The sequence below is a fragment of the Podarcis gaigeae genome, assembly GCF_964106915.1.
Source record: "Podarcis gaigeae genome assembly, chromosome: 12".
NCBI classification, from domain to species: Eukaryota; Metazoa; Chordata; class Lepidosauria; order Squamata; family Lacertidae; genus Podarcis; species Podarcis gaigeae.
In genome coordinates, this window is record NC_139688.1 from 31,361,170 (window position 1) to 31,387,975 (window position 26,806).

Sequence of the window (26,806 nt, forward strand, 5' to 3'; positions counted from 1 at the left end):
AACATCAACCGAGCGGTTTCCAGAGTTGTTTCAAACTGCTCTTCTGATACTATTGTTTTCACCCACAGGCTGTTTTCATTGTTGAGTTCCTTTTTATTGGATTGCTTTATTTTATTGTCGAATTCTTTATAATATGCATGTAAGTGCTGCCCTGGGAACACTTTCAAGCTGGAGGTGCAAGATATAAATAAAATAAAAAGTGGCTTTGCGTACGAGAAATGGAAGAAGGGTAGGATGGAGAAAAATCAAATGTTCTGTTTGTGATAATTTATAATGCTGCATGAAAGCCACAGTTCAGATGTAATACTAGCAGGAGTGCATAGCAACTGGGATAAATTATACCTTTTATCCTTTGCTTTCCTTCTCATGTTAATCATCTCACTCATTTGTCAGCCAGCCCACAGCTCCTATCATTTCAGACCACAGATAGCATCAAGAATGACAGTTGTCAATAGCAGCACAATATATCAAATGCATACACCGGATATGCTTATGCTTTATTCATACAGAATAGTGTAATGCAAAGATATCATCATCACAGTGTACACAGGGTTGAGATGATCCACCAAGAAATCTATCTGTGAATTATAGATTGGTGCATTCATCATGGACTTATTCTTAAGGGGAGCATTGGGAAAGCCTTACTTCTTTATACACCCTACCTGCCAATATAAGCTTCGCTTAGCAACTGAGGGCAGGTGCACACTCATGTTGCCTCTGCATCCAGTGCGCTCCCACTGCTGGTTTGGGAAGCAATGTTCACACAACGTTAGGCACAAATCATACCTATTGTGCCATTGCTTATGAAATATTGCATTTTTCTCCAAACCAGCTTTGATCCATAGCAGTTGAAACCTAACCATGTTTAGGCTCCAAGTATTTCAGGAACTCTACTGGCCAAATTTGGATTACAGTACCCATCATCCTGACCATTGGCCATGCTGGCCACAGAAGTGGATGAACTAAATTTGTCTTGTGTGATGTTTACATACAGTGGGACTATGTAAACCTAAGTCTCTCTGCCTTCTGCCCAAGCAGTCCTAATGGTCACCAGCCAGCACCAGAAATACCCCAAACACATGCCCCCTCTCTGTGCATACAAATTCTGCTCAATGCAAATCTGAGGCAGATCCCCCCCTTTTTTTGGCAGATCCCCAAATTTGGACACTGCTGTTTCCCCCAGAACATCTGGGTCTTCTTGCTGAACCCTGCACCCAAACACACAAGCAAACCTAATTACTCTTCTTTTTTTTTGCCTTGGGTGTTTAAGAAATCCTTCTTGGTCAAATATCCTACGTTGTGGTACATCTGAAAAGAGGACTTTTCAGAAATTAGCTACCTGTAGTCAGAGCTGCTTTTCTTAGCCAAAGATAGGAAATTTGGACAAAGGGTCTCTCTCTCTCCCCCCCCCCGCCCCCATTCCAACTGATTGCGAATACCTAGGAAACTCCCCACCCCCTCTCCTATAGGCCACAGTAGTTATCAAGCAGTCAGGTCGCTATACCCAGCTCAGAAAACAAGGCAGATACATGCATAAAAGAAAGGTGATGACTGAAATCCAGTTATTCACCCTTCTTCTATGTTGCCATGTCATTGCAAGCACCTACACATCCTCTTCCTGTGATGGCCAAACCCCTCCCACCCTTATTTTTTTTGCAGCCAGTTCTCCTTAATGACAGTCAATTAGGACGATGATTGCAAAGGGAGGGAGCATGCTCCGTAGAGCATCCTTGGCTCCCCACCCCCATTATAATTATTATTTTGCTCACGCAAATACCGCTGCTTTTTCCTTCCGCCTGCATTTCCCCCCCCCCCCCCCGTTTCCAAGATCAGGCGTTGCACAGCCCTGAGCCACTCCGCCGTTCCCTATCTCAGCTCGGCAGACGGAGCTCCGATTCCAAGGATGGGCAAAAAGGAAGGGCAGAGGGCTTCAGCGTCTGCTACGGAGCATGCTCAGTCGCCTTTCGCCGTAGAACTCGACGGGCAGCTGTTTAGGTTGCTACACCGGGAGCGGAGGGAGGCGCTGAGCCAAAGGGAAAAAGAGAAGCCCCACAAAAACAAGCCGCGCTCCTTTCGCTTGGAGAAAAGGCTCGGGGGCGTGCGGTGAGTTTCGGGGGGGGGGGGAACTGGGCGAGGAGGGAGGGCTGGGCAAGCGGGTGTCGCTAGACGGGTGCTCGGAGGGGGGAGGTCAGGGCACCTTTGGGTGCCGTGAGCGCGCGCGCGCACGGGTGGGTTGTTTTTCTGCTTATGGCATCAGCTGCGCGTTCCGACGAGCAACTCTGGCCCACAGTGGTGGGAGGGAAGGATCGCGGCCTGCACGCATCCTGGGCTTCTGTGTCTGCGTGTGTGCGCGCAGGAGCGTTGCCAAACAAAAAGGGGGGGGGGGGAAAGCCGGGAACGGAGAAATAAATAAATGCATCGCCAGTGGGAGCGATGGGGTAATTCATTGGGAATTTGGGCCGCCATCCTAATACATATACAGCCTTTTCCTAGGCATCAGTTCCCTGCTTTGAGTGCAGATTGGGGGGCGAAAGAGAGGAAAGAGTTGTGCTGCTGCCTGTCATTTCTGTCGGGGCCTCTGAGAGGGTTAGGTTTGGGAAGGCCTTGGAACCGGCAGCCCTTTCTTGCAGCATACATGTAAAATACATTTAAAGAAGTCCTGGGAAGTGTAGTGCTGGTAATCGTAGCGAGGGTAAACTACAGTTCCCAGGATTCGAGGTGTGCATGTCTCATGTATTACTTTCCCCTCCGCCTTTCTGGAGTTAAGCCTCAGCATTTCGGTGCCTAATTACGTTTACTGTACTTCCCATTGTCTGTCTGCCCTGGAAGAGCAAGTGTGGGGTCCCAGCTTTTCTCTGGGTCATTGGGTTGTTGTTTTTATTTTGATTATGTACTTTGTGGTTTTATATTCTGATTATATCCTGTGAATCGCCCTGAGACCTGCGGGTATACGGTGGTATATAAATTCAGTTATGATTAGAAATAATATATTGAGACAGGGTTTGTATATAGGGGGTGTCTGAAATCTAATGCCAACTAAAGCGCTTCTTGAGATAAGCATTTATATTGTAGGTAGATGTTAAGGGCTCCTGCCAATGGTACAGTAGATTAAGAAATGCTAAATCATTACTTCCTCTCTACTTCCTCTGTATTGAGGAAGAGTCTGCATTGCAGTTTCACATTGCACACTAATTAAAATCTTTTTTTCTGAATCTGGAGCAAGCTACTAATAATTACTCACTCCCTACTAGAGTTGCAGAGAAGTGCATCAGTACAGGTGTGTTCATAATTTGGGTGTGAAGTGATACACCACTGCGGGTGGAAAAAACCACCTGATTACAATGTTTTGTTACTTCCCATAAATTCAGATATGGTTCTGAAACCTGAGAAGTTGGTAGCCATTGAGGAATACAGTGGTACTTCTAGTTACGTACTTAATTCGTTCCGGAGGTCCGTTCTTAACCTGAAACTGTTCTTAACCTGAAGCACCACTTTAGCTAATGGGGCCTCCCACTGCTGCTAAGCGATTTCTGTTCTCATCCTGAAGCAACGTTCTTAACCCGAGGTACTATTTCTGGGTTAATGGAGTCTGTAACCTGAAGCGTATGTAACCTGAGGCGTATGTAACCCGAGGTACCACTGTATGGGAAAGGAGAATGATTGGAAAGTCACCCTCTCCTCATAGCTTGGCAACAGGAGACAGGTGAGCTCCAGGTCTAAATGAGTAGCTTCTTGCTTACCTCATCCTATATCTCAGCAGCCTAGGCATATTAAATTACCCTATGAAATTCAGGACTAATCTGTTCATCTATGGTCTGAACTGGACTGATACAGTGTTAAGGGAGAAAGCTTATTTTTGCTTCCCCTCATGGGTTGAGGGATGCATGCCTCATTGATGTGCATCCCTGTTCTCTATTTTCACACCGCTATTTGAATTCCAAGATACTTTAAGCTGTTTAAGGATCTACCCCTCCCACAGCAGAAACAGTCCTCCTGTGAGTATCTTATTTATTTGGATTTGAGAAAGTGCTTTTCTTGTAATCATAAACCTAAGGAAGCTGCCTTTTACCGAATCAGACCATTGATTGATCTAGCTCAGTATTGTCTTCACTCTGCACTCAGAGTTTCAGGCAAGAATTTCTGCTTATACCAAACTCATTGGTCCATTTAATCCAGTATTGGCCCAAGATTTAAGGCAGGTATCTTTCCCAGCCCCATGTGGAATTGAGCCTGGGAAATTTTGTATGCAAACTGCGTGCTCTACCACTGAACTATGATCCTTCCCCAAGTTTGGGAACAAGAGCTGTTTTGAAGAAAGTTTAAGCTCTAGCACCACATATGTTTTACTTAATTATTTAAATTATTTTATTTATTAAATTTCTATACATCTGAGGAAAAACAGGGTGGTTTACAATATAAAATTATTTATAACCTACTCTTAATTGCTCACACAATCCTGGACTGAAGGACGTTAAAATGCAACAAAACAATCTTCATTTAAGTACAACTTAATGTAAAATTAGACAATATACTATCACCATAATACTACAACTGCCAAACAAATGGTACCACTTTGGCCAAATGCTATGTGTTTAACCTGGTGTGCTAGCGGGTGTGGAATTTGTTTAGGTATTGAGTGAGCGGATGTGTACAGAGCAAACTCTGTTTTTTAATGGATTTTTATATTTTATCTGCTTTATGCTCCGTATTATTTATACACTATATCACATATTTTTAATACCCTCTTTAAAACGCTTTGCAATGAAAACAGTAATTCCAGAGTTGGGATTTTTTGAGAATAAATTGCTCATTATGTGCATTGCTCTCTTCTCACTAAGGGCAACTTGAGTGTCAAAAGCCCTACATGGGCAGGCACCACACACACATGCACATAGAGCTCCCTGCTCTTTTCTGCCCTTCTGGCCTGTACTTGCAGGATGTTGCAGCCTGTAAGCCCTGCATCTTACAATTTTTAGACTCATCCATACAAACTCAAGCGACCGTTTTCTTTCTTAGGCAGGCCCGGGAATGGGGGTGAGGGGCAGAAAAGAAACAGGACCTTTCTTTTAATTCCAGTACTGCATGTGAAAAGCTGAGGGGGGGGAGGGGGAAGAGAAACAGAGAGCATGCCGGGAGCTGTAGTCCTGGATGCTCGCTCTCCTGCTCAGCATCCTACTACATCTCCCATAAAGCCAACCATTTTGCAAAACAGCCCCCTCCTCCGCCTCTGCCTCTCTTGGGAAATTCGTCTCCTGGGTCCCGAGGAGGGAGGGAGAAGCAACCTACCGGAGCTACTTTAATGGTTTTTTCTTTTTATGGCGTGCGCCTTCCCTGATGTTGCAGCTTGCAAGCCGCGCAGCTAGGCTGGGCACCAGAGCCGTGTGTGTGCTCGTGTGACAAAAGAAATCCGTGCAGAAACGGGGAGAGCAGGGGTTCCCCTCCGGAGCTTCTTTCTGTCGGGCTACGTCACAGGGAGGGAGAAAATACCCCGGGCCCTGCGCCCAGGCATCGCGGTGCGTGGTGTGTTGGCGCGGCGACTGACCTGCAAATTGATTGCTTCACTGCTTATTTTTATCACTGAATTGCCCGTAACTTAATGTCGGCTGCTTCTGGAGGGTCTTCCATGTCTCGTTTTTGTCCCTTCAGGTGAAGCGCCCATACCTGCAGGAGGAGGAGGAGAAAGGCGGTGGAAGAGGAGGGAGCGGGGCCAGGGGACGCAGGTGAGGCAGGCAGAGCCAAAAAGAAACTGCACACCTGCTGCCTTCTGGAGCCGAGGCTGTTGGGGAAGAGGCAGGTGATAGCAGAAGGAGGGAAGGGGTTAGCCGACCATCTATCTGTCTATTTATTTATCTTATCATCTGTCTGTCTGTCTGTCTGTCTGTCTGTCTGTCTGTCTGTCTATCTATCTATCTATCTATCTATCTATCTATCTATCTATCTATCTCACATACACCCAGCGCTGTTACCTGAGGGATGGGAAGCAGAGGGGAGGTGGGGTTTGGCTGAGGAGCAGGAGGCAATTGTGCTGGTTTGCAGGGGTCACTAGAGGGGTTTAATTTGCTTGAAATTTCCCCTGGTTGGCTACATCTTTTATTAAAAGATAGGGTGCTTTTTAAAGACATGCTATGCATATTTATTATGGCATGTTTTTTTGTAGACTAAATCCCCCCCTTTTTTTTAGTATGGTGCAAGTCCAAAGCTTGCATGCTACTCTGCAACATTACGGTTGGTCCTCCCAATAAAAGGTTTGCCCATTTGTGGATTTGGAAGGATTGTTATTATGTGCTGACATGACTACCTTTGCTTTTCATATTTCTTTCCATCTTTAAGGTGCCATGGTTTTGTTTTTGCTGCAACAGGCTAACATTGCAGTCCTATTCAGGTCTATCTATTCAGAAGTAACTGCTGATGAGTTTAGTAAGGTTTATTCCTCTTAGTTGCAGCCTAAAGGAGATACACATCTAGAAGTTGTTGCACATTGTCTATCCTTGATATATCTGATTTCCTTCCTTCATTCCATAATTGCTTCTTGAGTTAGGTCTTGGAGACATTTGGTGTCTACTGTTTACAAGGCCTCTGTCATCTTATGTGTGCTTTGGCTCTGGGAAGTTTCGAATCTAAGATTCATCATAAAGCTTCTTACTTTCATTTATATTACAGAGTATTAAATATTCCTCCCTCTTCTCAGAGGATTGATGAATGCTAAATGATTAGTAACTTGCAAATTGTGGTTTGCATCAGCAGTCATTATATATTACATATGTACTGAGATTATGACTTCAGTTTGTATGTAAGTCATGTTCAGAGTAGACCTATTAAAATTAATGGATTTAAGCAGGTCATGACTAACTTACCTCCATTTTAAATGGGTTTCCTCTGAAAATGGCTTACATATAACTCTTGATCTCTATTTCTTTTCTAGTGGGAAAGATGCTGTAGCCCTAGTCATTCATTGTTATTAAAATAGAAAGGTGCAACAGAACTGCTGTTTTAATTTGGGTGTTGTGGAATTTATACTCATTTTCTCAGGTAGTTTTAATGAATAATTTTGTTTCTTGGGAAAATGCAGAAAGGGTTAAAATACTGGGGACTATGACCTTTTGTGAGTTCCATTTGTTTTGATAGGTGGATGGGAAGCCTCCCACTAAGGAATTATTTACATATGTATAGCTAGGAAAAATCCCAGGCAAGCCAAAATAAACTTTCTGTTACTGATTAGGACTCTGAATACTTGATTCAGGAAAGAAATATATTATGAGCAGAGCTTAAGCTAATTACTGTAATTAGTTTGCATTAAATTATTATTAGGCATTAGGTTGCTGTGTGTCCCACTTGCATTTTGGGTCAGTTTGTTTTTGTGGACGAGAGCAAACTGCTACAACTGTTTTTTAAATATTTGATTCAGCAGACCTCTTCAGTATTACATAGGGTTGCCATAAAAAAGTGAAAATCACATTTTTCTTAGGAAAATCAACACTTCAATTATGGGCTGCCATAAGCCCACATTTCCCTGGACATTTTAGCCGCTTTTCAAAAATTGTACCCGGACACCATTTTCAACAGACGAATCCCGACTGTGTCTGGGAAATTCCAGACATATAGCAGCCCTAGTATTACACAGTCTTATTATGCGTGTTCTAAAGGATTTATTCCCAGGTTAACGTGCACAGGAATACAGTCTTATAATCAAATTCATACTTATTTTGATACAGTTTGATCTATCTATCTAAAATACAGTGGTCCAAGCCAAGCTAACCATATCAGATACTGGCTTGCACTGAATTCCATTACTGCATAGTTTCACAATTCCTCTAGTCTCACAGCTGTACCTGAATTGATGTTTATTTTTCGTTTCAAGTAGTTGTCTTATCATGGCTAGCACACTGTCCAAATGTCCAGTGTGATAACTGCCTGTTTTATCTTTAACTCAGCTGACTTTAAACCCTGACCCAGCAAGCCTTCCCATAGTCCAGGAAATTTTAGGCTGCAATCTGGCCAGCAAAGCTGTATGAAGTGGCAAGGTACTGCTGTACCTGCAGGCCTGCCATGCGCAGAGGAATATATGTGGGTGCATGTAGCTGCACCATCCTGGATCTGGCCCATGTCATCACATAGCAGTGTAACTGGTTGGGATCCAAGACATTCTGGGGCAGCTCAGCCCCACCTGCTCCCTGCCTCCAGAATGTCCTACTTAAAAGCTTTCTGCTGGCCGACACCCCAAAGACAAAACTCACAGTCAGTAGGAGGCTAGCTTAGCTAGGGGAGCTGGGTAGAGGGACCTCATCACTCATTTCAAACTGCCCCCAGCCCCGTTCTGGGCTCCATTAGTCAAAGTTCTGCAAGTATAGCAGGGAAATGGAACAGACATTTTTGGACTGCAATTTCCATCAGCGCTAGCCAGCATGGCCAGTGGTCAGGTTTGATGGGCCGCCGGTTCCCCATCTCTGGAAGCAGAGTAAAAGCAAAGCAGGGATAGCCCATTCAGCCGAGAACACATATAACATTGCTGTGGATTTCAATTCACAGGAGCTCTATCTTAAAAAGTTGGCGACCCTACATGTTTAGTGTACTTGCAGATGGCTCTCTCGGAGACAGCTGATTCCAGGATTTCAGATCAATATTTACATGTTCTGGTTTCTGGCTGTCAGGATGATTTGTGAGGAACAAGTGTAGGATTAGTGTACTGAGTGGAACACATGAGTAGCTTTGCAGCAACATACATAGTACTGAAAGAAAACCAAGAGGTAGGTATTATGAAGAATGTATTCCCCATAACTAAAGATTCTGCACACAACTAGAAACTTTTGGCATAATTCTCATAAAATGAATGGGTGGTAATAATTCTTGAAACAATATAACTTTTTTCCCCAATCAGAAAAAGCAGATGATGATGATGATGATGATGATATCTTACTTATATCCTGCCTATCTGACCGGGTTGCCCAAGCCACCCTGAGTGGCTTCCAACAGAATATAAAATAACAACAAAACAGTACTAAACACCTCCTCAGCCTTTCACAGACATAATGCTGAACAACTGTTTGTTTTCCTTAATTGGGATTATGTGTTGCAACTGAATACTTCACCTGTGATTAAGAATTGGCTTGCAACCAAACCAGGATGGGAGACCACAATGTCTGAGGTTTGCACATTATGGCTTGCATCAGTCACGGTTAAATATTACATCTGAACTGAGCCAGTCATGATTATGGCAGTTTGCCTCCTTTTCTAGGCTCCCTGCTAACAAGTTGCAAGCAAGTCTCCCTGAATGTTTTCCTGGTGGGCAGTGGTTTATCTCAGCAAGCTGAACCATAGTTTTACTGTTTTCATTTATTCAATTCAACAATACAGTGGTACCTCGGGTTAAGTACTTAATTTGTTCCGGAGGTCCGTACTTAACCTGAAACTGTTCTTAACCTGAAGCACCACTTTAGCTAGTAGGGCCTCCTGCTGCTGCCGCGCCGCCGGAGCTCGATTTCTGTTCTCAACCTGAAGCAAAGTTCTTAACCCGAAGCACTATTTCTGGGTTAGCGGAGTCTGTAACCTGAAGCGTATGTAACCTGAGGTACCACTGTATTTATAGCAATCTCAGTTAATAGCTCTCCAAATGAAGCCTCCTATATATAACATGCCTCCAGGTCTAAAGTCTGCCTCTTAACTTTTCCTACCAGCAAACATGGGGAAGTCTCTTTCAATGCCTTTACATGGATCTAAAGAAGATGGGGTTTCATCAACGGACAACATGAGGAAGGGATTAGTTCACTCAGAATCTCACAGTGAAGATGGAAGAAATGGAGACGTGTCACAGTTCCCATATGTTGAATTCACGGGAAGAGATAGCGTCACATGTCCCACGTGCCAGGGAACAGGGAGAATTCCACGTGGTATGTCTAAAATGCATGAAACATTCTAAATAATAAAGTGTTGTGTTTTTGTCTTCCTCCTCTTCAAGTCCTCATGAGTCCTTATGCTTATCTGTTGTAGAAAGTGTATAATGACTGAGTACTGATATGTTTTGCTGGCCTTTTTTGTATATGAGAATACTATTGAAAGACTTATGGTGGGATATCCTTGGATTTGGGTCCTTTGATTTTCTCTCTCTGCTTTATTCACCAAATTCATAGAAAATCACATTGAACTTTTTAAACAATACTAATGTGATACCTTACCAGTTTTCAGTTGCAAATATGGCAGCTGGGCATTCACAATGCAAGAAGGCAACCATCAGTCAACACCAGGCAAAACAAGCCGTGGTTTATTTTATTATCTGTGAGCAGGATTCTGGTTTCTTCAACAAACCATTGTTAAAGCAAACTACGGCTTAGTTTTTCATCCAGTCATGGTCTATGATATCCTTTTACCATTTTAAAGCTATTTTTTCTCTTTTTTAAATTTGGAAATGTTAGAACTTTTATCTGATGGCCTATGTAGAGTTGTGGTTACTTGTTAAAGTTATGCTAATGTACAACTGGGAATCCCTTAAGATGGTGCTAGTATATTGTACAATGTAACTGGTAGCTGAAGCGAATGTTACTCAATATACCAGTACATTCACATAAGTATAAATTGCTTATACGTTAATAGGGGTAAGTTCTAAACAATGGATCCTATTGATACAGAAGGCTAAACTTAAAGCCTGCAGCAAAGTATGTTTTGAATGAAGTTTGAGGGGGAAAACTTGTTGGGTTAAGTAGCGTAAAACAATATGTGTTGAAATTACTGAGTCGTTTTAACAAAATAAGTGAAAGGGTTTGTGTTTTTACTTTTAAAAAGGCATTTCATAGAAGGTTTCAGAACATGCGGTGCCATGAAAATTATTAATTAATAGATGTTGTTGCGGTTGGGGGGGGGGGGAGCCAGCACCAAGCTAAACAAAATACTGTACTAAATATAATGTCCATTGAAAATTTCCAATGAAAATTAGAAGCTGAGGGTAGGGTGGAAGACATATTCAGTGTTTGTTTGTTTGTTTAGTCATCCTGTTTATGTTGGATCTTTCCTTCCATAGGAGCCCAGAATGAATTAGGCAGATTTTAAATTTAGGGTCTAAAAGTAGAGAGATACCTTTTATATCAACGGCCTCAGATATGCAGATGACACAACCTTAATGACAGAAAGTGAGGAGGAATTAAAGAACCATTTAATGAGAATGAAAGAGGAGAGCGCAAAATAGGGTCTGAAGCTCAACATCAAAAAAACTAAAATCATTGCCACTGGTCCTATCACCTCCTGGCAAATAGAAGGGGAAGAAATGGAGGCAGTGAGAGATTTTACTTTCTTGGGCTCCATGATCACTGCAGATGGTGACAGCAGTCACAAAATTAAAAGCAATGACAAACCTAGACAGCATCTTAAAAAACACAGACATCACCTTGCCGACAAAGGTCTGTATAGTTAAAGCTATGGTTTTCCCAGTAGTGATGTATGGAAGTGAGAGCTGGACCATAAAGAAGGCTGATCGCCGAAGAATTGATGCTTTTGAATTATGGTGCTGGAGGAGACTCTTGAGAGTCCCATGGACTGCAAGAAGATCAAACCTATCCATTCTGAAGGAAATCAGCCCTGAGTGCTCACTGGAAGGACAGATCCTGAAGCTGAGACTCCAATATTTTGGCCACCTCATGAGAAGAGAAGACTCCCTGAAAAAGACCCTCATGTTGGGAAAGATTGAGGGCACAAGGAGAAGGGGATGACAGAGGACGAGATGGTTGGACAGTGTTCTCGAAGCTACTAACATGAGTTTGACCAAATTGCGGGAGGCAGTGGAAGACAGGAGTGCCTGGCATGGTCTGGTCCATGGGGTCACAAAGAGTCGGACACGACTAAACAACAACTTTTATATTGTGTCTCTGTCGTAGAAATTCTACTCAGTATTGATCCAGAGTAGAACCTCAACATATACTTAGCTGAGTAAAAACCTAAACACGTTGTAGGATCCCCCCAAAGTAGACCAGAGGCAATTGTACTTCATCCAGCAGAGCTTTACTGCTACTGAAGGCAAATGAGCATAATGGTCACAAATCCAGTACATTCAGGATTGGCACTGTCCACAGTAAATCCAGTTGCAGCAGACTTAACTTAAACATACAATTGTTGCTTTTTTTCTGGGGGTTTGCAGGGGTACACATACCCCTAAACATTTGGCGAATCTTAACGGGAGAAGGGACGCAGGTGGCGCTGTGGGTTAAAGCCTCAGCGCCTAGGACTTGCCGATCGAAAGGTCGGCGGTTCGAATCCCTGCGGCGGGGTGCGCTCCCGCTGCTCGGTCCCAGTGCCTGCCAACCTAGCAGTTCGAAAGCACCTCCGGGTGCAAGTAGATAAATAGGGACCGCTTACCAGCGGGAAGGTAAACGGCGTTTCCGTGTGCGGCTCTGGCTCGCCAGAGCAGCGATGTCACGCTGGCCACGTGACCCGGAAGTGTCTCCGGACAGCGCTGGCCCCTGGCCTCTTGAGTGAGATGGGTGCACAACCCCAGAGTCTGTCAAGACTGGCCCGTACGGGCAGGGGTACCTTTACCTTTACCTTTAACGGGAGAAGAAACTTTAAAAAATAATTTTTTCTCTAACATGATGAATTGTCAGTTCTGTTACTACTTCCGATGGCGGCCTCATTTGTTGTCACGGTGTTTCCTGAGTCTCAGACAGAATGAAAGTACTCCTAAACCTTTTTTAAGAAAAAAAGCACTGCTTACAATAACTTATAATAAGACAAAACCGTAACACTATATACAGAACACCACACTAGAAGAGAGACAGAAAGAGAAAGTGAAACCCAGGCTCCTTCTGGCCTTACTTTTATAGTCGGCATGACCTTGACAGAAGAGGTAACAGAACCAGTTTAAGCCAGCTGTACTCAGCTTCTTTGAAGGAATAACCCAAACATCAGGAACCCTTCTGCTTGTTTCTTTCACACAGAGAAGATTTCCAGAACCCTCTTGAGCTAATTAGAATAGGAAAGATCTCTACACATCAGTTCAATACTTTCTGTACTAAGAAATGCAAACTGACACTCTCTTCTAAGGAGCCCAGGGTGGCAGACATTTATTTGTGTACAAAATTTCTATACAGCCCATTAACAAAGTTCTCTAGACAGTTTCTCTCTCTCCCCTCTGACATCTCATTTTAGTCTTACAGGCAATAAGTGGGAAGTAGGTTCGTCTTGAGTGTGTATGTGTGTTACTTGACTGAAGTAACCCAGCAAGTTCCCTTTCTGCATGAGGATTTCAGCCAATGTGTCTCCTTGTCAGATGTTAACACTGAGCCCATTGCCCCATGCAGGCTCCCGTGTGAAGCCGATTTATGCATAATTGCAATTTTGCAGCCTGCTTTCTTGACATTTTGCCAAAATCTTTGTTAACAAGAGTACACAAATCAAAAGCGATAGAGGCCTGAAGCCAACGATTTGACTGGTTACTTCAATTCTCAGTGCAGATTCATAAAAGCTTGTTGCCTCAAGCCTCCCTACTATTCCCATGTTTTGCCAGCTCTGTTACTGTCCACCACACACTCCCTACCCCCAGGATCCATGAAGAACACCCAAATGTCTCGTTTCTATTGTGGGAAGGAATCTGCATGAGGGTTTATCCTCATGTCTCATTCTGATTACCAAGTAATTCCGCCCACTCCTTAGGTGCCTCTTTCCCTGCCTCTTCTGCCTCCCCTTTCCTTGGGTTTCAGCTTCTCAGACATAAAGACACCAGAAGAGCCTGCTGCATCAGGCCAAAGGCCCATCTAGTCCAGCATCCTGTTCTCACAGTGGCCAGCTAGATGCCTATGGGAAGCCAGCAAGCACAACAAAACTCTTCTCCTGCTGCAGTTTCCAGCAAGTGGTATTCAGAAGCGTATAGCCTCTGACACTTCCTCTCTCATCCTTTTGCCACCCTAACCTGAGCTTCCTATCCCCTTAGTGTTGCCCTCTTTGTCCTCCTTGTTCCAAAGCTGCCAATGAGCTTCCACACAAGGAGTGGTTGTGGATGAATCACAAGTTGTTGTTTTTTTAGTGATCAGATTTTCTGCAGTAAGGGGAGGGGGAATCCTGATTAAATACTTAAAAAAAAATCATGCAGATGCTACGAATAACTGTTTGTGCATGAACAGGGTTGATTTCCTCAATAAACACTTGCCTGGAAACACCCAAAATGGAAATCTCCCTTTTCATTCAGGGCAGTGGCAGTGAAATGCTTTGCACCTCTTTTCTTAGCCATGCGTAGTGATGTGAGGAGAGAATATTCTCCACAAACTGTAAATTCTAATGTAAGAACCAGTTTTACAACCCACATTTTAAAAATCTAGTAAATAGTAAGTCAAGCTGTGATATTGCCAGTGTAAGTAATGAATAATGATTTCATTTTGATCCAGTTACATTACTAGGCATTGTGTCATTCACCATTGGCAGTTCTGAAATGTGAGCTACAGAAAACTTTTTTTAAAAAAGTTTTAAAAATGCTATTCATTTAATTTGATCAACATTTGAATTTGTATGTATTTCAGCTATATGTAATAGCCTTTTCTCTATTTTGGTGTGACCTTATTCTTAGCAATTCTTGGACATACAGTATGATTTATTTATTTTTACAGAAAATAGCTTTAATGCTTTATACACTTAAAAGTACCTAGGCCTATACAATTATGTGTAACAGCATGTAAGCTGGCCTTGATTTAAATGTTTCTATATTCTTATTTAGTGCCAGTAACTGGTTGTTTATATAATTTTCAATGAATTAAAATGAATATTCTATTTCAAATGAAAATTCTCTAATATTCTCATTAATTGAGAATATTCTCGGGAATAATCTCCAAAAGATTATTCTTGAGAATTTAACATCACTAGCTGTGCGTGTGTTTGCGCCCTTAGAACTGCTGGATATTGGTGATACATTCAGTAAGTGCTACTTGTCACACAACTATAGTCATGGAAAGTGGCACTGGTTGACTTTCTCATTATAATGTAGCAGTTCAAAGCACAAGAGGCACTACTGAAAAAGAAAGTAAGAACTCTGATGAAAGGTAAAGAGCAAATAATTTTCTGACCTAATTGGGACAACAGGGTGCTTAGGTGATTGGAGCAGCTATGCATGTCTTGTACTGGTAGTTTCAGGTACAGTGTGGCCCTTGCCATTTTTCAGCCTTACTTGCCATTTTATCCTTTATTTATTTTAACATATTTATTAGCTGCCCTTCCACCCAAACTCTCATAGCAGTTCTCAAAACTAAAACCATAATATAGTACACAATAAAAGCAAGGCAGAGCTAAATAAAATAAAAGCTCTGAAAGCCATGGGCAAAAGGTTTTCACCTGGCACCAAAAAGAAAACAGGTGCAGACAGGAGTCCTCTTGGGAGAAGCCTTCAGAGGCATTATGCCACAGATGAAAAGGCAGCACAGAACGAAGTGGCGTGTCAATAAACCCCAAACCAGTTCTCTTCTGCAACAAATTTCCTTCAAAGAAATTGCCTCTTGATAGTTTTATTGCACATTTTTCTTAAATTTAGTAGACTGCGAAAGAATTCAGTGCAGAGCTGTAGTCACTGCAGACAAGTCATTTTTATCATCCTAGGATGCTACACGTTTTATTGATTCTTTTTAGCTGCATCGAACATGGGTGGAAACTCAAGATACTGAACAGTTATGTTCTTATTTGTAGGTCAGGAAAATCAGCTTGTTGCCCTGATTCCATACAGTGATCAGAGACTGAGGCCAAGAAGAACGTAAGTTTTGAAGAAGCAATATAAACATGTGTTGTCCATGAATTATTCAAGCTGGGTTTGGTCTATCCAAATCTAGAATAAAAAGATGTAATTTAGATGGTGTTCACTATGTGGCTTTTGAGTACTCGGGAACAATTCCCATTAACTTCAATAGCCATTTTTTGTGTTTGTGATGATAGGTGGCTGCTTTGCTAGATGTGTTCTTGTGTATCAACACTGAAGCATTGTCATGTTTCTTTGAGTGGATGTCTTTACTATGGTTCAGGTCACTGTAGTGTTCTCAGGGGTTTCAGGGAAGAAAGCTGGCATCCAAGGTGTGCTCCTCCATCAGTGCCACTCTTTTTCGTTCATACCATTGGATTTTCTTTGCTATTATTTATCTATCTAAGATGCTTTGTCCCACTGTTAGAAATCATAGGATGGCTCAGATAAACCTAGCTCTGCCTTGACTGGGAAAGTGCTGAACCATGTTGCAGTGGCTGTGCATAATGTCTTCATGCGCTGTGCATAATGATCTTGTGGGGAGGGCGATCTGGCTCTCAGAAGGCTTAGTTGTCTCTTTGCTCCCATACTTGCAGGATTTAGGTAGAATGCAGCCAAGCATTTGCGAAAAAGCATATGCACACTACATGCTCTGTTCAAAACGCCAATTTGCTTTAGAAGGTGAATGGTGAAGGGCAAGTTGGGTGCAGCTTCTCCAAGAAGGTATCACATATATATATAGTGTGTGTGTGTATCTATGTATCTACAGTGGTAACCTGTCTCTTCTTTCTTCCCTGCAGAAAACTTTACGTTACTGCTTCTGTAATTGTATGCTTACTACTTTCTGGGCTGGCAGTATTTTTCTTATTTCCTCGATCAATTGATGTTGAATACATTGGAGTCAAGTCAGTATATGTCAGTTACGAAGCACAGAGGCGCATAATATACTTAAATATTACGGTATGTTCATTGTTAAGTTCTCTTTCGCTTCCTTCTGTGGTTGGCATTTTACTGTATATGGATCATTGAGATATGCATGACTTCTCTTTAATCTAGAATTTTTTTAAAAAATTCTCTTCTGTAGAACACATTGAACATCACAAACAACAATTATTATTCGGTGGAAGTTGAAAACATTACAGCGCAGGTGCAGTTTTCAAAGACTGTTATTGGGAAAGCACGGCTGAGCAATAACACTCACATTGGCCCACTGGACATGAAACAAGTAAGTGTAGTTGACTTAATTCCATACAATATGGCTGAATGTGCAGCAGTCATCTCTTGTTTCATATTCTTTATCCTGATCTTTCTTTTTCTTTTTTCCAGATTGATTATATGGTGCCCACAGTTATACAAGATGAAATGAGCTACATGTTGTAAGTGGTTGGCTCTCTAGAGTACACTGACACACAAGAAGGGGACCCACAGTGAAATATTGCAGGGTATCCTCAGCCCCTAGCTAGCAATTACAGTCGTAATTTGGTTGTCGAATGCCTTGGTACTCAGACGTTTTGCTTCCCGAACGCTGCAAACTCAGAAGTGAGTGTTCCAGTTTGCGAGCGTTCTTTGGAACCCAAACGGAGCTTCCGATTGGCTGAAGGAGCTTCCTGCAGCCAATCTGAAGCTGTACTTTGGTTTCCGGAACAGATTCTGTTCCACTTCTGAGGTACAACTGTATGTCTATACTTGAAGGAAATTTGTCGAAGAAATACAGTAAAGTGTTCAGGTTCAGGTGCCATCACTCTGACTTTATTCCTCTTTAGCTGGGCTTAACTTCTTGGTGTGCATCTGTCTAGGAATTACTGCTGGACAGCCCAGCAGAAATCAGAGAGAAGCACCTTCCTGTTCAAAAGTGGCCTCTACACCTGACCATTAGGCTCACTTCCAGCCCCCCCCCCATTTTTTCATTTTAACCGTTGAACATTCCTTGGGCAAAACTCCTTCAAGTATAGGCATAATTGCTAGATTCAGGTAGTCCTCATTCTCACATGAAGCTAAACTATGGCTTAGTATTACATAATTGAACCTGGTTGATAGAAAAGACTACAACCGGAATACAGAAACAACACACGGACTTTGGTAACTCAAGAAAACCACAAGGAGGAGATTGGAAGCTTTCATTTTTAACTAACTGTGGTATAGCATCCTGCCCCAAAACAGTTAGTCTTAACTATGGGTTACTGAAATAAGCCAGTGCATTGCCTTATTTCAGTAAGCTGTTATTAAGACTAATCAGCTGCTGTCTTGGTTTAGACATGCTAAGCTGATGTTAGTTAAACATTGAAACGAAAGCTTTCTGTCTTCTTGCAGCTGCATGCCAGAAGAGGAGTGCTCAACCCCAAACCTTGCCATGGCTTATTCATATTGGCGTTGTGTGCAAACCAGCCACACAGTCTGCCTAATCTCTGGTTCTTTGGGACCATCCTTTGTTCTTCCGTCCCCTGGCATGGAGCTCTAATAATAATAATAATAATAATTTTTATTTATACCCCGCCCTCCCCAGCCAAGGCTGGGCTCAGGGTGGCTAACAAGCAATAATAAAACAAGTTGAATGATTACAACTTAAAAACAAAATTAAATTACGACATTAAAATACTGAAACATTAAAATATTAAAATGTAGCCTCATCGCAGGAGGAGTAAGGAAAAGAAAAAAGAAAGAGAAGGAGGGAATCAAATTGGCTCCAAGCCAAAGGCCAAGTGGAACAACTCTGTCTTACAGGCCCTGCGGAAAGAAATCAGATCCTGCAGGGCCCTGGTCTCATGAGGCAGAGCGTTCCACCAGGCCGGAGCCAAAGTTGAAAAGGCCCTGGCTCTGGTTGAAGCTAATCTAACTTCCTTAGGGCCCGGGACCACTAGGGTGTTGCTATTTATGGACCTTGAGGCTCTCCGTGGGGCATACCGGGAAAAGCGGTCCCGTAGGTACGTGAAGGGCTTTAAAGGTCAAAAGCAGCACCTTAAATCTGACCCTGTACTCCACCGGGAGCCAGTGCAGCTTGAAAAGCACTGGGTGAATATGCTCCCATGGCAGAGACCCCGTGAGGAGCCTCGCTGCAGCATTCTGCATCCGCTGGAGTGTCTGGGACAGCTTCAAGGGCAGCCCTGCGTAGAGTGAATTACAGTAGTCAAGCCTGGAGGTGACCATCGCATGGATCATAGGAAAGCATGGATCATAGGAAAGCAATCTGAATTTCTCCCATTTTCTTCTGTCACTCTGACTTCAAAATACCTTTGTTTTGTTTTGTTTGTGGAACGGCAGGAAAGTTTGGGGGATACATTTGTGTTCGGTTCAAGCCCGATTCCTGCCATCAACCAATTTTTGTTAAGTACCTCGTTTTACCTAAGCCCATTCCCAATTGAGCTAAGGGGAATCACTAGTTAGAATTAAGAACTTGGCGTGTTTGTTTTAGCCTTGCTAGCTTTTAATTATGCTTACATTACTTTTTTTCTTTCTTACAGTGATTTTTGCACCTTACTCTCTATCAAAGTGCACAACATAGTAGTCATGATGCAGTAAGTATATTTTGCATTTTCATTTACACAGAGCCCTAACTTTCTAAACTATGGGTTGTAACCAACATTCGTAATACTCAAGAGTACTTCCTATTTGCCATTAATGGGCACGACCAACTTAGGTCCATTAACTTCAGTGTGTGAGCTCTGATTATAATTTTAGTTCTGGAGTGGGGAACCTTTGCTCTGTAGGCAATTTTTGACCCTCTGGCAGTTCCAGTTTGGCCCGTGAGGCCATGTTTTCTAAAGCCACATCTGCCTGTCAATCAACTCGTGTCACTCTGATGGATGGGTGGCATCACTTCATTAAAGTAAAGGTAAAGGTACCCCTGCCCGTACGGGCCAGTCTTGACAGACTCTGGGGTTGTGCGCCCATCTCACTCAAGAGGCCAGGGGCCAGCGCTGTCCGGAGACACTTCCGGGTCACGTGGCCAGTGTGACAAAGCTGCATCTGGCGAGCCAGAGCCGCACACGGAAACGCCGTTTACCTTCCCGCCAGTAAGCGGTCCCTATTTATCTACTTGCACCCGGAGGTGCTTTCGAACTGCTAGGTTGGCAGGCGCTGGGACCGAGCAGCGGGAGCGCACCCCGCCGCAGGGATTCGAACCGCCGACCTTTCGATCGGCAAGTCCTAGGCGCTGAGGCTTTAACCCACAGCGCCACCTGCGTCCCCCATCACTTCATTAGATGGTGTTAAATCATGCTCAGTTTGGCTGTGCATGTGGGTTTCCCACAACCAATGTAGCAGGATTCAACTCTTTGCTTATCAGCAAATGATTGGGGTTGGGTGGTGTTCCATTAAGAGCAAATGGTATGGGATAAGATGAGGAGGCGTATGATGACATATTTTTTCTTTATCTTCCATTGAATATCATGAAAAGTGACAGCAGCTAGGGTTTTCTTCTCTTTTGTTCCTTTTCTTTACAGTTTGTAAAAAACAGAGTTTAGTTTGTTGCAGGGTGGATGAAAATCAATGATTTGAAATAAAAATATATTTTTTAATATTATTTAAATTGGATTTTTAAAATAAAATGCTTTTGGAAGAAAAAACCTTTCTAAGGATAGTTTTCTATTTAAGTTACATTGTAGTCCAAAGGCTATTCATCAGGAAATAAGGATTTGTTTTGTTTAACCACATCAGTTAACAGTAAACAAACATATGCTATAATGTTTTTGTTTTAGTTAAATAAATTGTTTAAATTGTTACTAAGGAAATGATTATTTTTCTCCTTCCAATAAAGTACTGCAGAAAAGTTTTCCAAATATAAAGTTAGCTTATTAAACCTCACAATAATTTTATAATTATTGGTCTATGTATTTCCAATAGTATAACCAAATCTGTAATTTTCGATATAACAGTTAAAAACTACTCTGAAAATTTATTATTCCCAAAATGAAACCTTCCTCTGGTTGTAAATATTAAGATGATACCAGCAAGAATGAGTCTGTAAAAAAAATGATTTAAATCAAGTCTTACTGGCTAGAGATTTAAATCGATTTGATTTAAATCAAATCCACCCTGGTTTGTTGGAAAAGAAGGTTGTCAGTAAATAAAAGAAATCTTAAGTCATCCTACTGAGAGCCGTAATTTCTGTTAAGAAAGCCTTGGCTGCTGCAATCCTGGGGCTTAAATCCTGCTCCGTTCAGCAGGATTTAACCCAAACCCCTGATCAAGAAGGTGTTTGCATTGAAGCCCTAAAGAAAAGGAATTTTCCTCCATTTTAGCAGCACCTTGCTGTCTGTGAGGTACCTTGAGCTACAGCACTTAAATCACCAAATCGGCTGATGTCAGATGATTGACAGGGTAGGCCAACCTGTCAAATTTGGTCTACAAGGCCAATCCAGATAGTTATCTAGCTCACAGAGCCAAAATGGTTCCCTACCGCTGAATTAGTTGGTTGCAACTCAGTTGCTGTGTGACAACTGTTTCTTTATAAAACCAGAGTGTAGCACTTTATCAATCCCTGTCTACATATGTTTTATTGTTGTTGATTTACCGGTCGCAGAACTGGAGTTTGGGGAACGAAACTAAAGGACTTGCATATTAAGTAAATGTTTGCATAGTGTGTGTTGGTTGCACTAATAGGAAAAGCCCTGTCAAATAACCATAAGCTCAGAAAATCCTGTAATTGCGGAAGAACGATATTTCTAACCTGTTAGGTGGTAGCAAAAATGGGTTGAATATGCTAGATGGACTGGAGGAGCTAGCCAAATACATCAATCTGGAGCTGTGAAAGATGTTTATCTTTATTCCCTCACTAAACCAAGAGTGTGCAGGCCCGATGTGGCCCAACAAGCCTTCCCCAGAGACCCCACAGTCCCCCAACCCAACTTGGTGCCACTACCAGTGGATTTTTCATCTCAATATGGGTGCCCCACCAACATGGTCATGATTGCGAATGCCCCCTCACCTCCAAAAGCTGAGGTAGTATATAATGTATAAACTCTTCGTTCTCTCTTCCCTGTCCCTCCCCCCCCCCCTTTTAAGAGTGACCGTGACCACCTCTTACTTTGGTCACTCTGAACAAATATCTCAGGAGCGGTACCAGTATGTTGATTGCGGTGGAAACACAACTTACCAGCTGGGACAGTCAGAGTATCTAAATGTACTTCAGCCGCCTCAGTAGAAGAAGTAGAGTTTCTGGCTGCAAGAGGAAAGAAGATTAACTCTTGGTTCTTCTACTACTCATTGAAGTTGAACTTTCATATATAGTACTGCTTAAAGAGGTGGATGTATATAATTTAGCAGCCCTGAAGGCTTCTGTATTTTGGAGGCGTGAGCAGCAAAAGGTCAAACTGTATATATTCACGTTTGATAACTTTTCCCTTTCCACTCTAAATGTGTAAGTATTCTGTCAAACTGTTACAATGGGGAAGCGGGGAGGGGTGGCTGTTAAATCAGCAAATCTGTATTTTCCCTAAATGGAAACATGGGTACATGATTATAAAAGTCAGAGTGAAACCATATAATTGTATAAATTATGCTGTGATGCTAACAAGTATGTATTAGAAAGTAAACTAATAACGCACCAATAGTATGGCTAAGGTGGGGTTTTTTTTTTTTTTTAAATGAAGGAAGTTTGGCCGTATTGCAGCATTATAGAGGGTTACACATTGCATTAATAACAATATGGCAAATTTCACTGTGTTGGAATTTTGATCTTAGAAATTTTTATTATAGGCGAAGTTACTGCTGTTTTTTCCACAAAGAACATAATTTGCTTGAAATCTTTGGGTATATTGAATATATGAATACCACTAGATTGCTGCATATTTGCAGAGCAATAGGTACAAAATGAAGACTAAAATGTATTAAAACGTGGTTTTGTTTTTAAAAAACCTAAAATAATACATGTGCTTCAAAGCTTCACTATAGAAATCTGTAATGAGGTTTTATGGGTTTTGTGTTTTCCATATTAATCAATATAAAGAGATCAACATGCTTATCTCAGAATGTGTTGTGCATTTTAAGCTTAAGTTCACTTCATTGTCATTTGAGTAATACCATAACTAGACCTCTGACAGCTTGAAGTGAATGTAAAATATACCAATGAAAACTGATAATGTCTTGGAAAAATCAACCATGCTTTGACTTAAATCAAATTTGAGAATTGCCATAGGTCAAAGCAATTGCATTGTCTTAAAGAGCTTATGTTTTGACTATCTTCTAACTGAACTGAATAGAGCGGTCACTGAATGAATGGTGTAGTCCTAGTATGGTTTGACTTGCTAACACAGCCTTTCTCAAACTTGGTTCCCCAGCTGTTGTTGGACTACAACTCCCTAGCTAGTAGTGGTCAGGGATGATGGGAGTTGTAGTCTAACAAACAGCTGTTGACATACTCCCATGTTCTTGTAATTTCGGAATGGAAGCAATTGCTATAGGAGACAGAATTGTTGCAGTGGTAGGTTATCAGTCACCTTTCAGGGATTACTTCTTTTCTAATAACATGAGATGCAACTGTTTTACAGTAGCTCCCATGTCATTCTGCTTATGTATGGATAGGGTTTGTTGCATCCAACTTGGACAACTGGTGAAAGGCACATCATTTTGTCATTGCTTTGTTGAAATAGATACATTTTCAATTTTCTGTATTTTCAGTTGTATAAGCTCTGTTTTGTTGGTTAAGGAATACTAAAACTCAGCTGCAGTATTAGGCCCTGCTCATAACATATAAGCTAATTACTAACAATTTGAAAATACTGGAGTTGATCCAACTCAAGTAAAGCAAAGGAACCATTGGTTTATATGCCCATTTTTTTGCTTACATATATGTTTTCCATTTACAGATGTATATATAGACTTGATATGACAGGATTTGGACAGCCACACTTGTAAATTCTTATAGATTTTTTTTTTAATGTTAATGGGGATAATGCACTTTGCTTGGGAACAATAACTGGTATGAGTTTTGCTATTGGAAAGAAAACCTACATGGGATTCTGAATCCTGAGATTTCTCTGGTATAGAGGAGTAAGTACATTGTCACAAACTGGCATACTGCCTTTGTATAGATATTTAGAATTTTGCTGTGTAACATTTTTGGAATCAACCTAGTTAACATAACTGGGAAAATGTCTCATAGCAGGGGTTTTTAACATGCTTTCTGCTGTCTGTGGAGCCTCTATGAATAGCCTTATTAAAATCATGAGACAACTCCAGGATGAAAATAAATAAATATTGGGCTATATTTGGCATCCTGAGTGAGGCCTTAAAAACCACGTTTTACTTAATATACAAACACAGAAGTAGTATATTACAATTCTGAAGATTAATCTTTTCTTAATACAAAATGTCTTAAGCTTTTTGATCAAAATACAACAAACAAACCGACCAACACAACAAATATAAGCAAAGGATAGGGAATATAACACTGTAAAATCACTGAGATTTAAGAAATAAACTCTTGAGTGGTCAACGCCTCTTCTGTAATTCATTTATTTATTTGATGCATTTATATACTGCCTTTGTGACAAGGGGCAACAAATGGAATGAACACATTCTCTTGAGCTCTCTATAGTGACAACAAAACACAGTGATTGTTTTACACCCCTTAAAAGTTTTACATCCAGCAACCAGGCACTTGCGGTTTGGTGAAATGTAATTTTCGGCAATGCTCTTGCGTTCCATCTCACAAAACCTAATTTTGAGAGCATTAATGTTTGGTTGGGTTATTTTTCTTTTTTGGTAGGCAGTATACACACTTGTACTATTTTGTGACTTTACTTAGGCACTCACACTTTGATGAAATTCATACATCAGCAATGTAATTAAACTTTTGGCATAGACTATAAAGCATAGGCCTCTCACAGTGATCTAGTCCAAACATGATTTAGAGGTATATGAGGGGGGCTGCTGTGAGATCCTGGGGTTTTTGTTTTGTTTTTAACCTTATTACAGAATAAACCACATTTCTATGTTTGGATGTAGCAGAAAACTCTGGTTTATTCAAAAACCGAAATTGGATGCTTTCAATCTTCTCTCCTTGCATGTTGGGAGCAGGGAGTCAAGAGATTCATCACAGCACTCCCTTATAATGCTAAACTGCAGTTTGCTTTCCTTTGGGCTAGCATTGAACTTTTTTGCCATGGAGCTTTGGGGAGAAGGAGGAGTTGACATGTATCTGAAGCAGTTTCTTTTAGAATAAAACAACAACAGGGTTTATGAAAACGGGTTTAAAACTAATTCTTTTGTGCAAACAGAATCAAAATGGCATTATTCATTGCTATCTTTCACATGTCTTTGAATGCCTTGTTTCTGGAAATTGTGATTGCTATGTTGGTATAAAAAATGGCTGCTACAAATGGAAAAAAATCCCTTTTTTTTCTTGAGTATGGAGTGCAGTCGTATTTACAGAACGCCAGTGCCACATTTAGACTACCAGCTATAATTAGAGATTAAATGTGCTGTGTCCAAGGCCTGAATACTAGCTACATGTCAATATTCTTGAATTTGTGCTTGTCATTTTAGCCCAACATAAGGTAAATTGTGGCACATCTGTCATTATGCTGCCATGTTTTTAGCTGGTAAAGGTAGGGCAGGCCCTACAGTTTTTCTCTTCCTAACAATTTCTACATAAAACCGTGAAGCAGTAACCTGATGACCTACTTACTACTCATTAATTAACCACTAATAGTGCTCATAGGCAGATAATTTGTGTATAGAAATTCTAAAAGGTTATAACTATTTTTGTAATTTCAGAATTGTAATTGTTCCTGTAATTCTGTGTGGCAAACATACCTGTATGCAGTGTTTTGAAGCATGATAAATAAAACTTCTCTATGCGGTTCTCTTATTTGGACATCCCTTTGGGGATCCTCTGATGTAACTTCAATAATTTGTAACCTCTTGCAATTTTTTATTGGAAAGGAATGACATTATATCATGAATTAATTTGCATTCTTGCCAAGGGAATTGTTGAATTTTATGAGAAGAATGTCACAATGTACCGGTAATCCTATAATGTCTACTAAGAAGAAGGCCCCATTGAATTTGTTAGGACTTCATTCCAGGTAAGTGTGTGCAGGATTACAACTTAAGTTAGCTAGGAGTCCTACTGGTGGTGTCAGGTGTGGGGCAAGTAGAGACTTATTGGATTAGGCCAGGTACGTCCCAACTCCCAAGAGACTGCATTCTACTCCAATACTCCCAAGTATTTAAAAAATGGCAGTTATCTACACATTAACATTGGAGGGAGGAGGAGCATGGGGGGTGGAAGGGGAGGACTGCCCAGAGTTGTTGCGCTTTTGGGGGGAACAATTGCCCACAGTTGTTAGGGAATGATTGCAAAAAGTTGACGACCAACCAATAAACATGCAAACGTGAAGAGCAAACAATTGCACACAGGATGCAATGGAGGAGCAGAGTGAGGGGGTGGGGGGCGGAGACATTCAAATTTTTATACATCCAGAGATTGATAAGGATCCCATGTTCTTTAACAAGGTAGACTTTAGTAGCAACTCAGTTTTATTTCAGTTTAGGTAATCAAAGCTATACTTTCACTAAATCTGCTTTTCCAAACAGTTCATCTCACTCTCTGCTACTTTTCTAACTCTGGTCCTATAAAATTTTACATAATACGGTGAGGATATGCTCAAAATATCATGCATTGTTGATTTCTCTCAATAGATGGTGCCATATACTTTACATTCCTATTAGTGAAGCACATATTTGTAATGTAAGCAGACAGGCAAGGCCCATATTTTTATTAATTGTTCAATGCTATAGAAATATTAAATGTATTGGGTTTTGCTGCAATATGGGAAAGTAAAAGAGATACAATATGAAAAGTAAGAACAATTTATAGTACAGCTTCTGGCATAAACTTTTGATTGCCTAATAAAAGGGACTTAAAAATCAAGCATTGCCCAAAAAGAGAGAATGTACATGTACAAAAAGATAACATTTTTTTAAAAAATATTTATTAAAATTTTTAAAGATAAAGCATAAGCAATAAACAACATTACTTGTGTCGTAACAAAGTTTCATAACTTCTTTGGACTCCCTCACGTCTCCCGCTCCCACTTACATCGTTAAAGAGAAATTTTTTCAAACAAATTATCATCATCTTTACATTCTTGTAAAAGATAACATTATTCCAAACAA

General features: G+C 41.2%; 1 protein-coding gene across 3 annotated transcripts; it reads left to right on the top strand.

Annotated features, from left to right (window-relative positions):
- The first annotated feature begins 1,937 nt into the window (after nt 1-1,937).
- TMEM106B (transmembrane protein 106B) lies at nt 1,938-25,496 on the top strand. 3 transcript variants are annotated; one of them, XR_014556749.1, is made up of 10 exons: nt 1,939-2,103; nt 5,647-5,720; nt 9,672-9,884; nt 15,643-15,706; nt 16,489-16,648; nt 16,773-16,913; nt 17,015-17,064; nt 19,147-19,200; nt 21,689-22,964; nt 23,014-25,496. XR_014556749.1 is itself a non-coding variant. In XM_083705406.1 (9 exons), exons 3-9 carry the CDS (start codon nt 9,677-9,679, stop codon nt 21,825-21,827), a joined length of 816 nt encoding a protein of 271 aa, XP_083561532.1. In that variant the 5' UTR covers nt 1,939-2,103; nt 5,647-5,720; nt 9,672-9,676; the 3' UTR covers nt 21,828-25,496. The 3 variants fall into 3 exon arrangements, 2 of the variants coding, with proteins under 2 accessions (XP_083561533.1, XP_083561532.1); XM_083705406.1 differs by having other exon boundaries at nt 21,689-25,496; XM_083705407.1 differs by lacking the exon at nt 5,647-5,720 and having other exon boundaries at nt 1,938-2,103; nt 21,689-25,496.
- Nucleotides 25,497-26,806: the final 1,310 nt, after the last annotated feature.

Bases quoted from the DNA above. Each gene is read 5' to 3' on its own strand.
- TMEM106B (XM_083705407.1), top strand. From the start codon at position 9,677: ATGGGGAAGTCTCTTTCAATGCCTTTACATGGATCTAAAGAAGATGGG. The intron at 16,914-17,014 runs GTAAGTGTAGTT...TCTTTTTTCCAG, and splicing joins GCCCACTGGACATGAAACAA to ATTGATTATATGGTGCCCAC. The intron at 19,201-21,688 runs GTAAGTATATTT...CCCCCTTTTAAG, and splicing joins AACATAGTAGTCATGATGCA to AGTGACCGTGACCACCTCTT.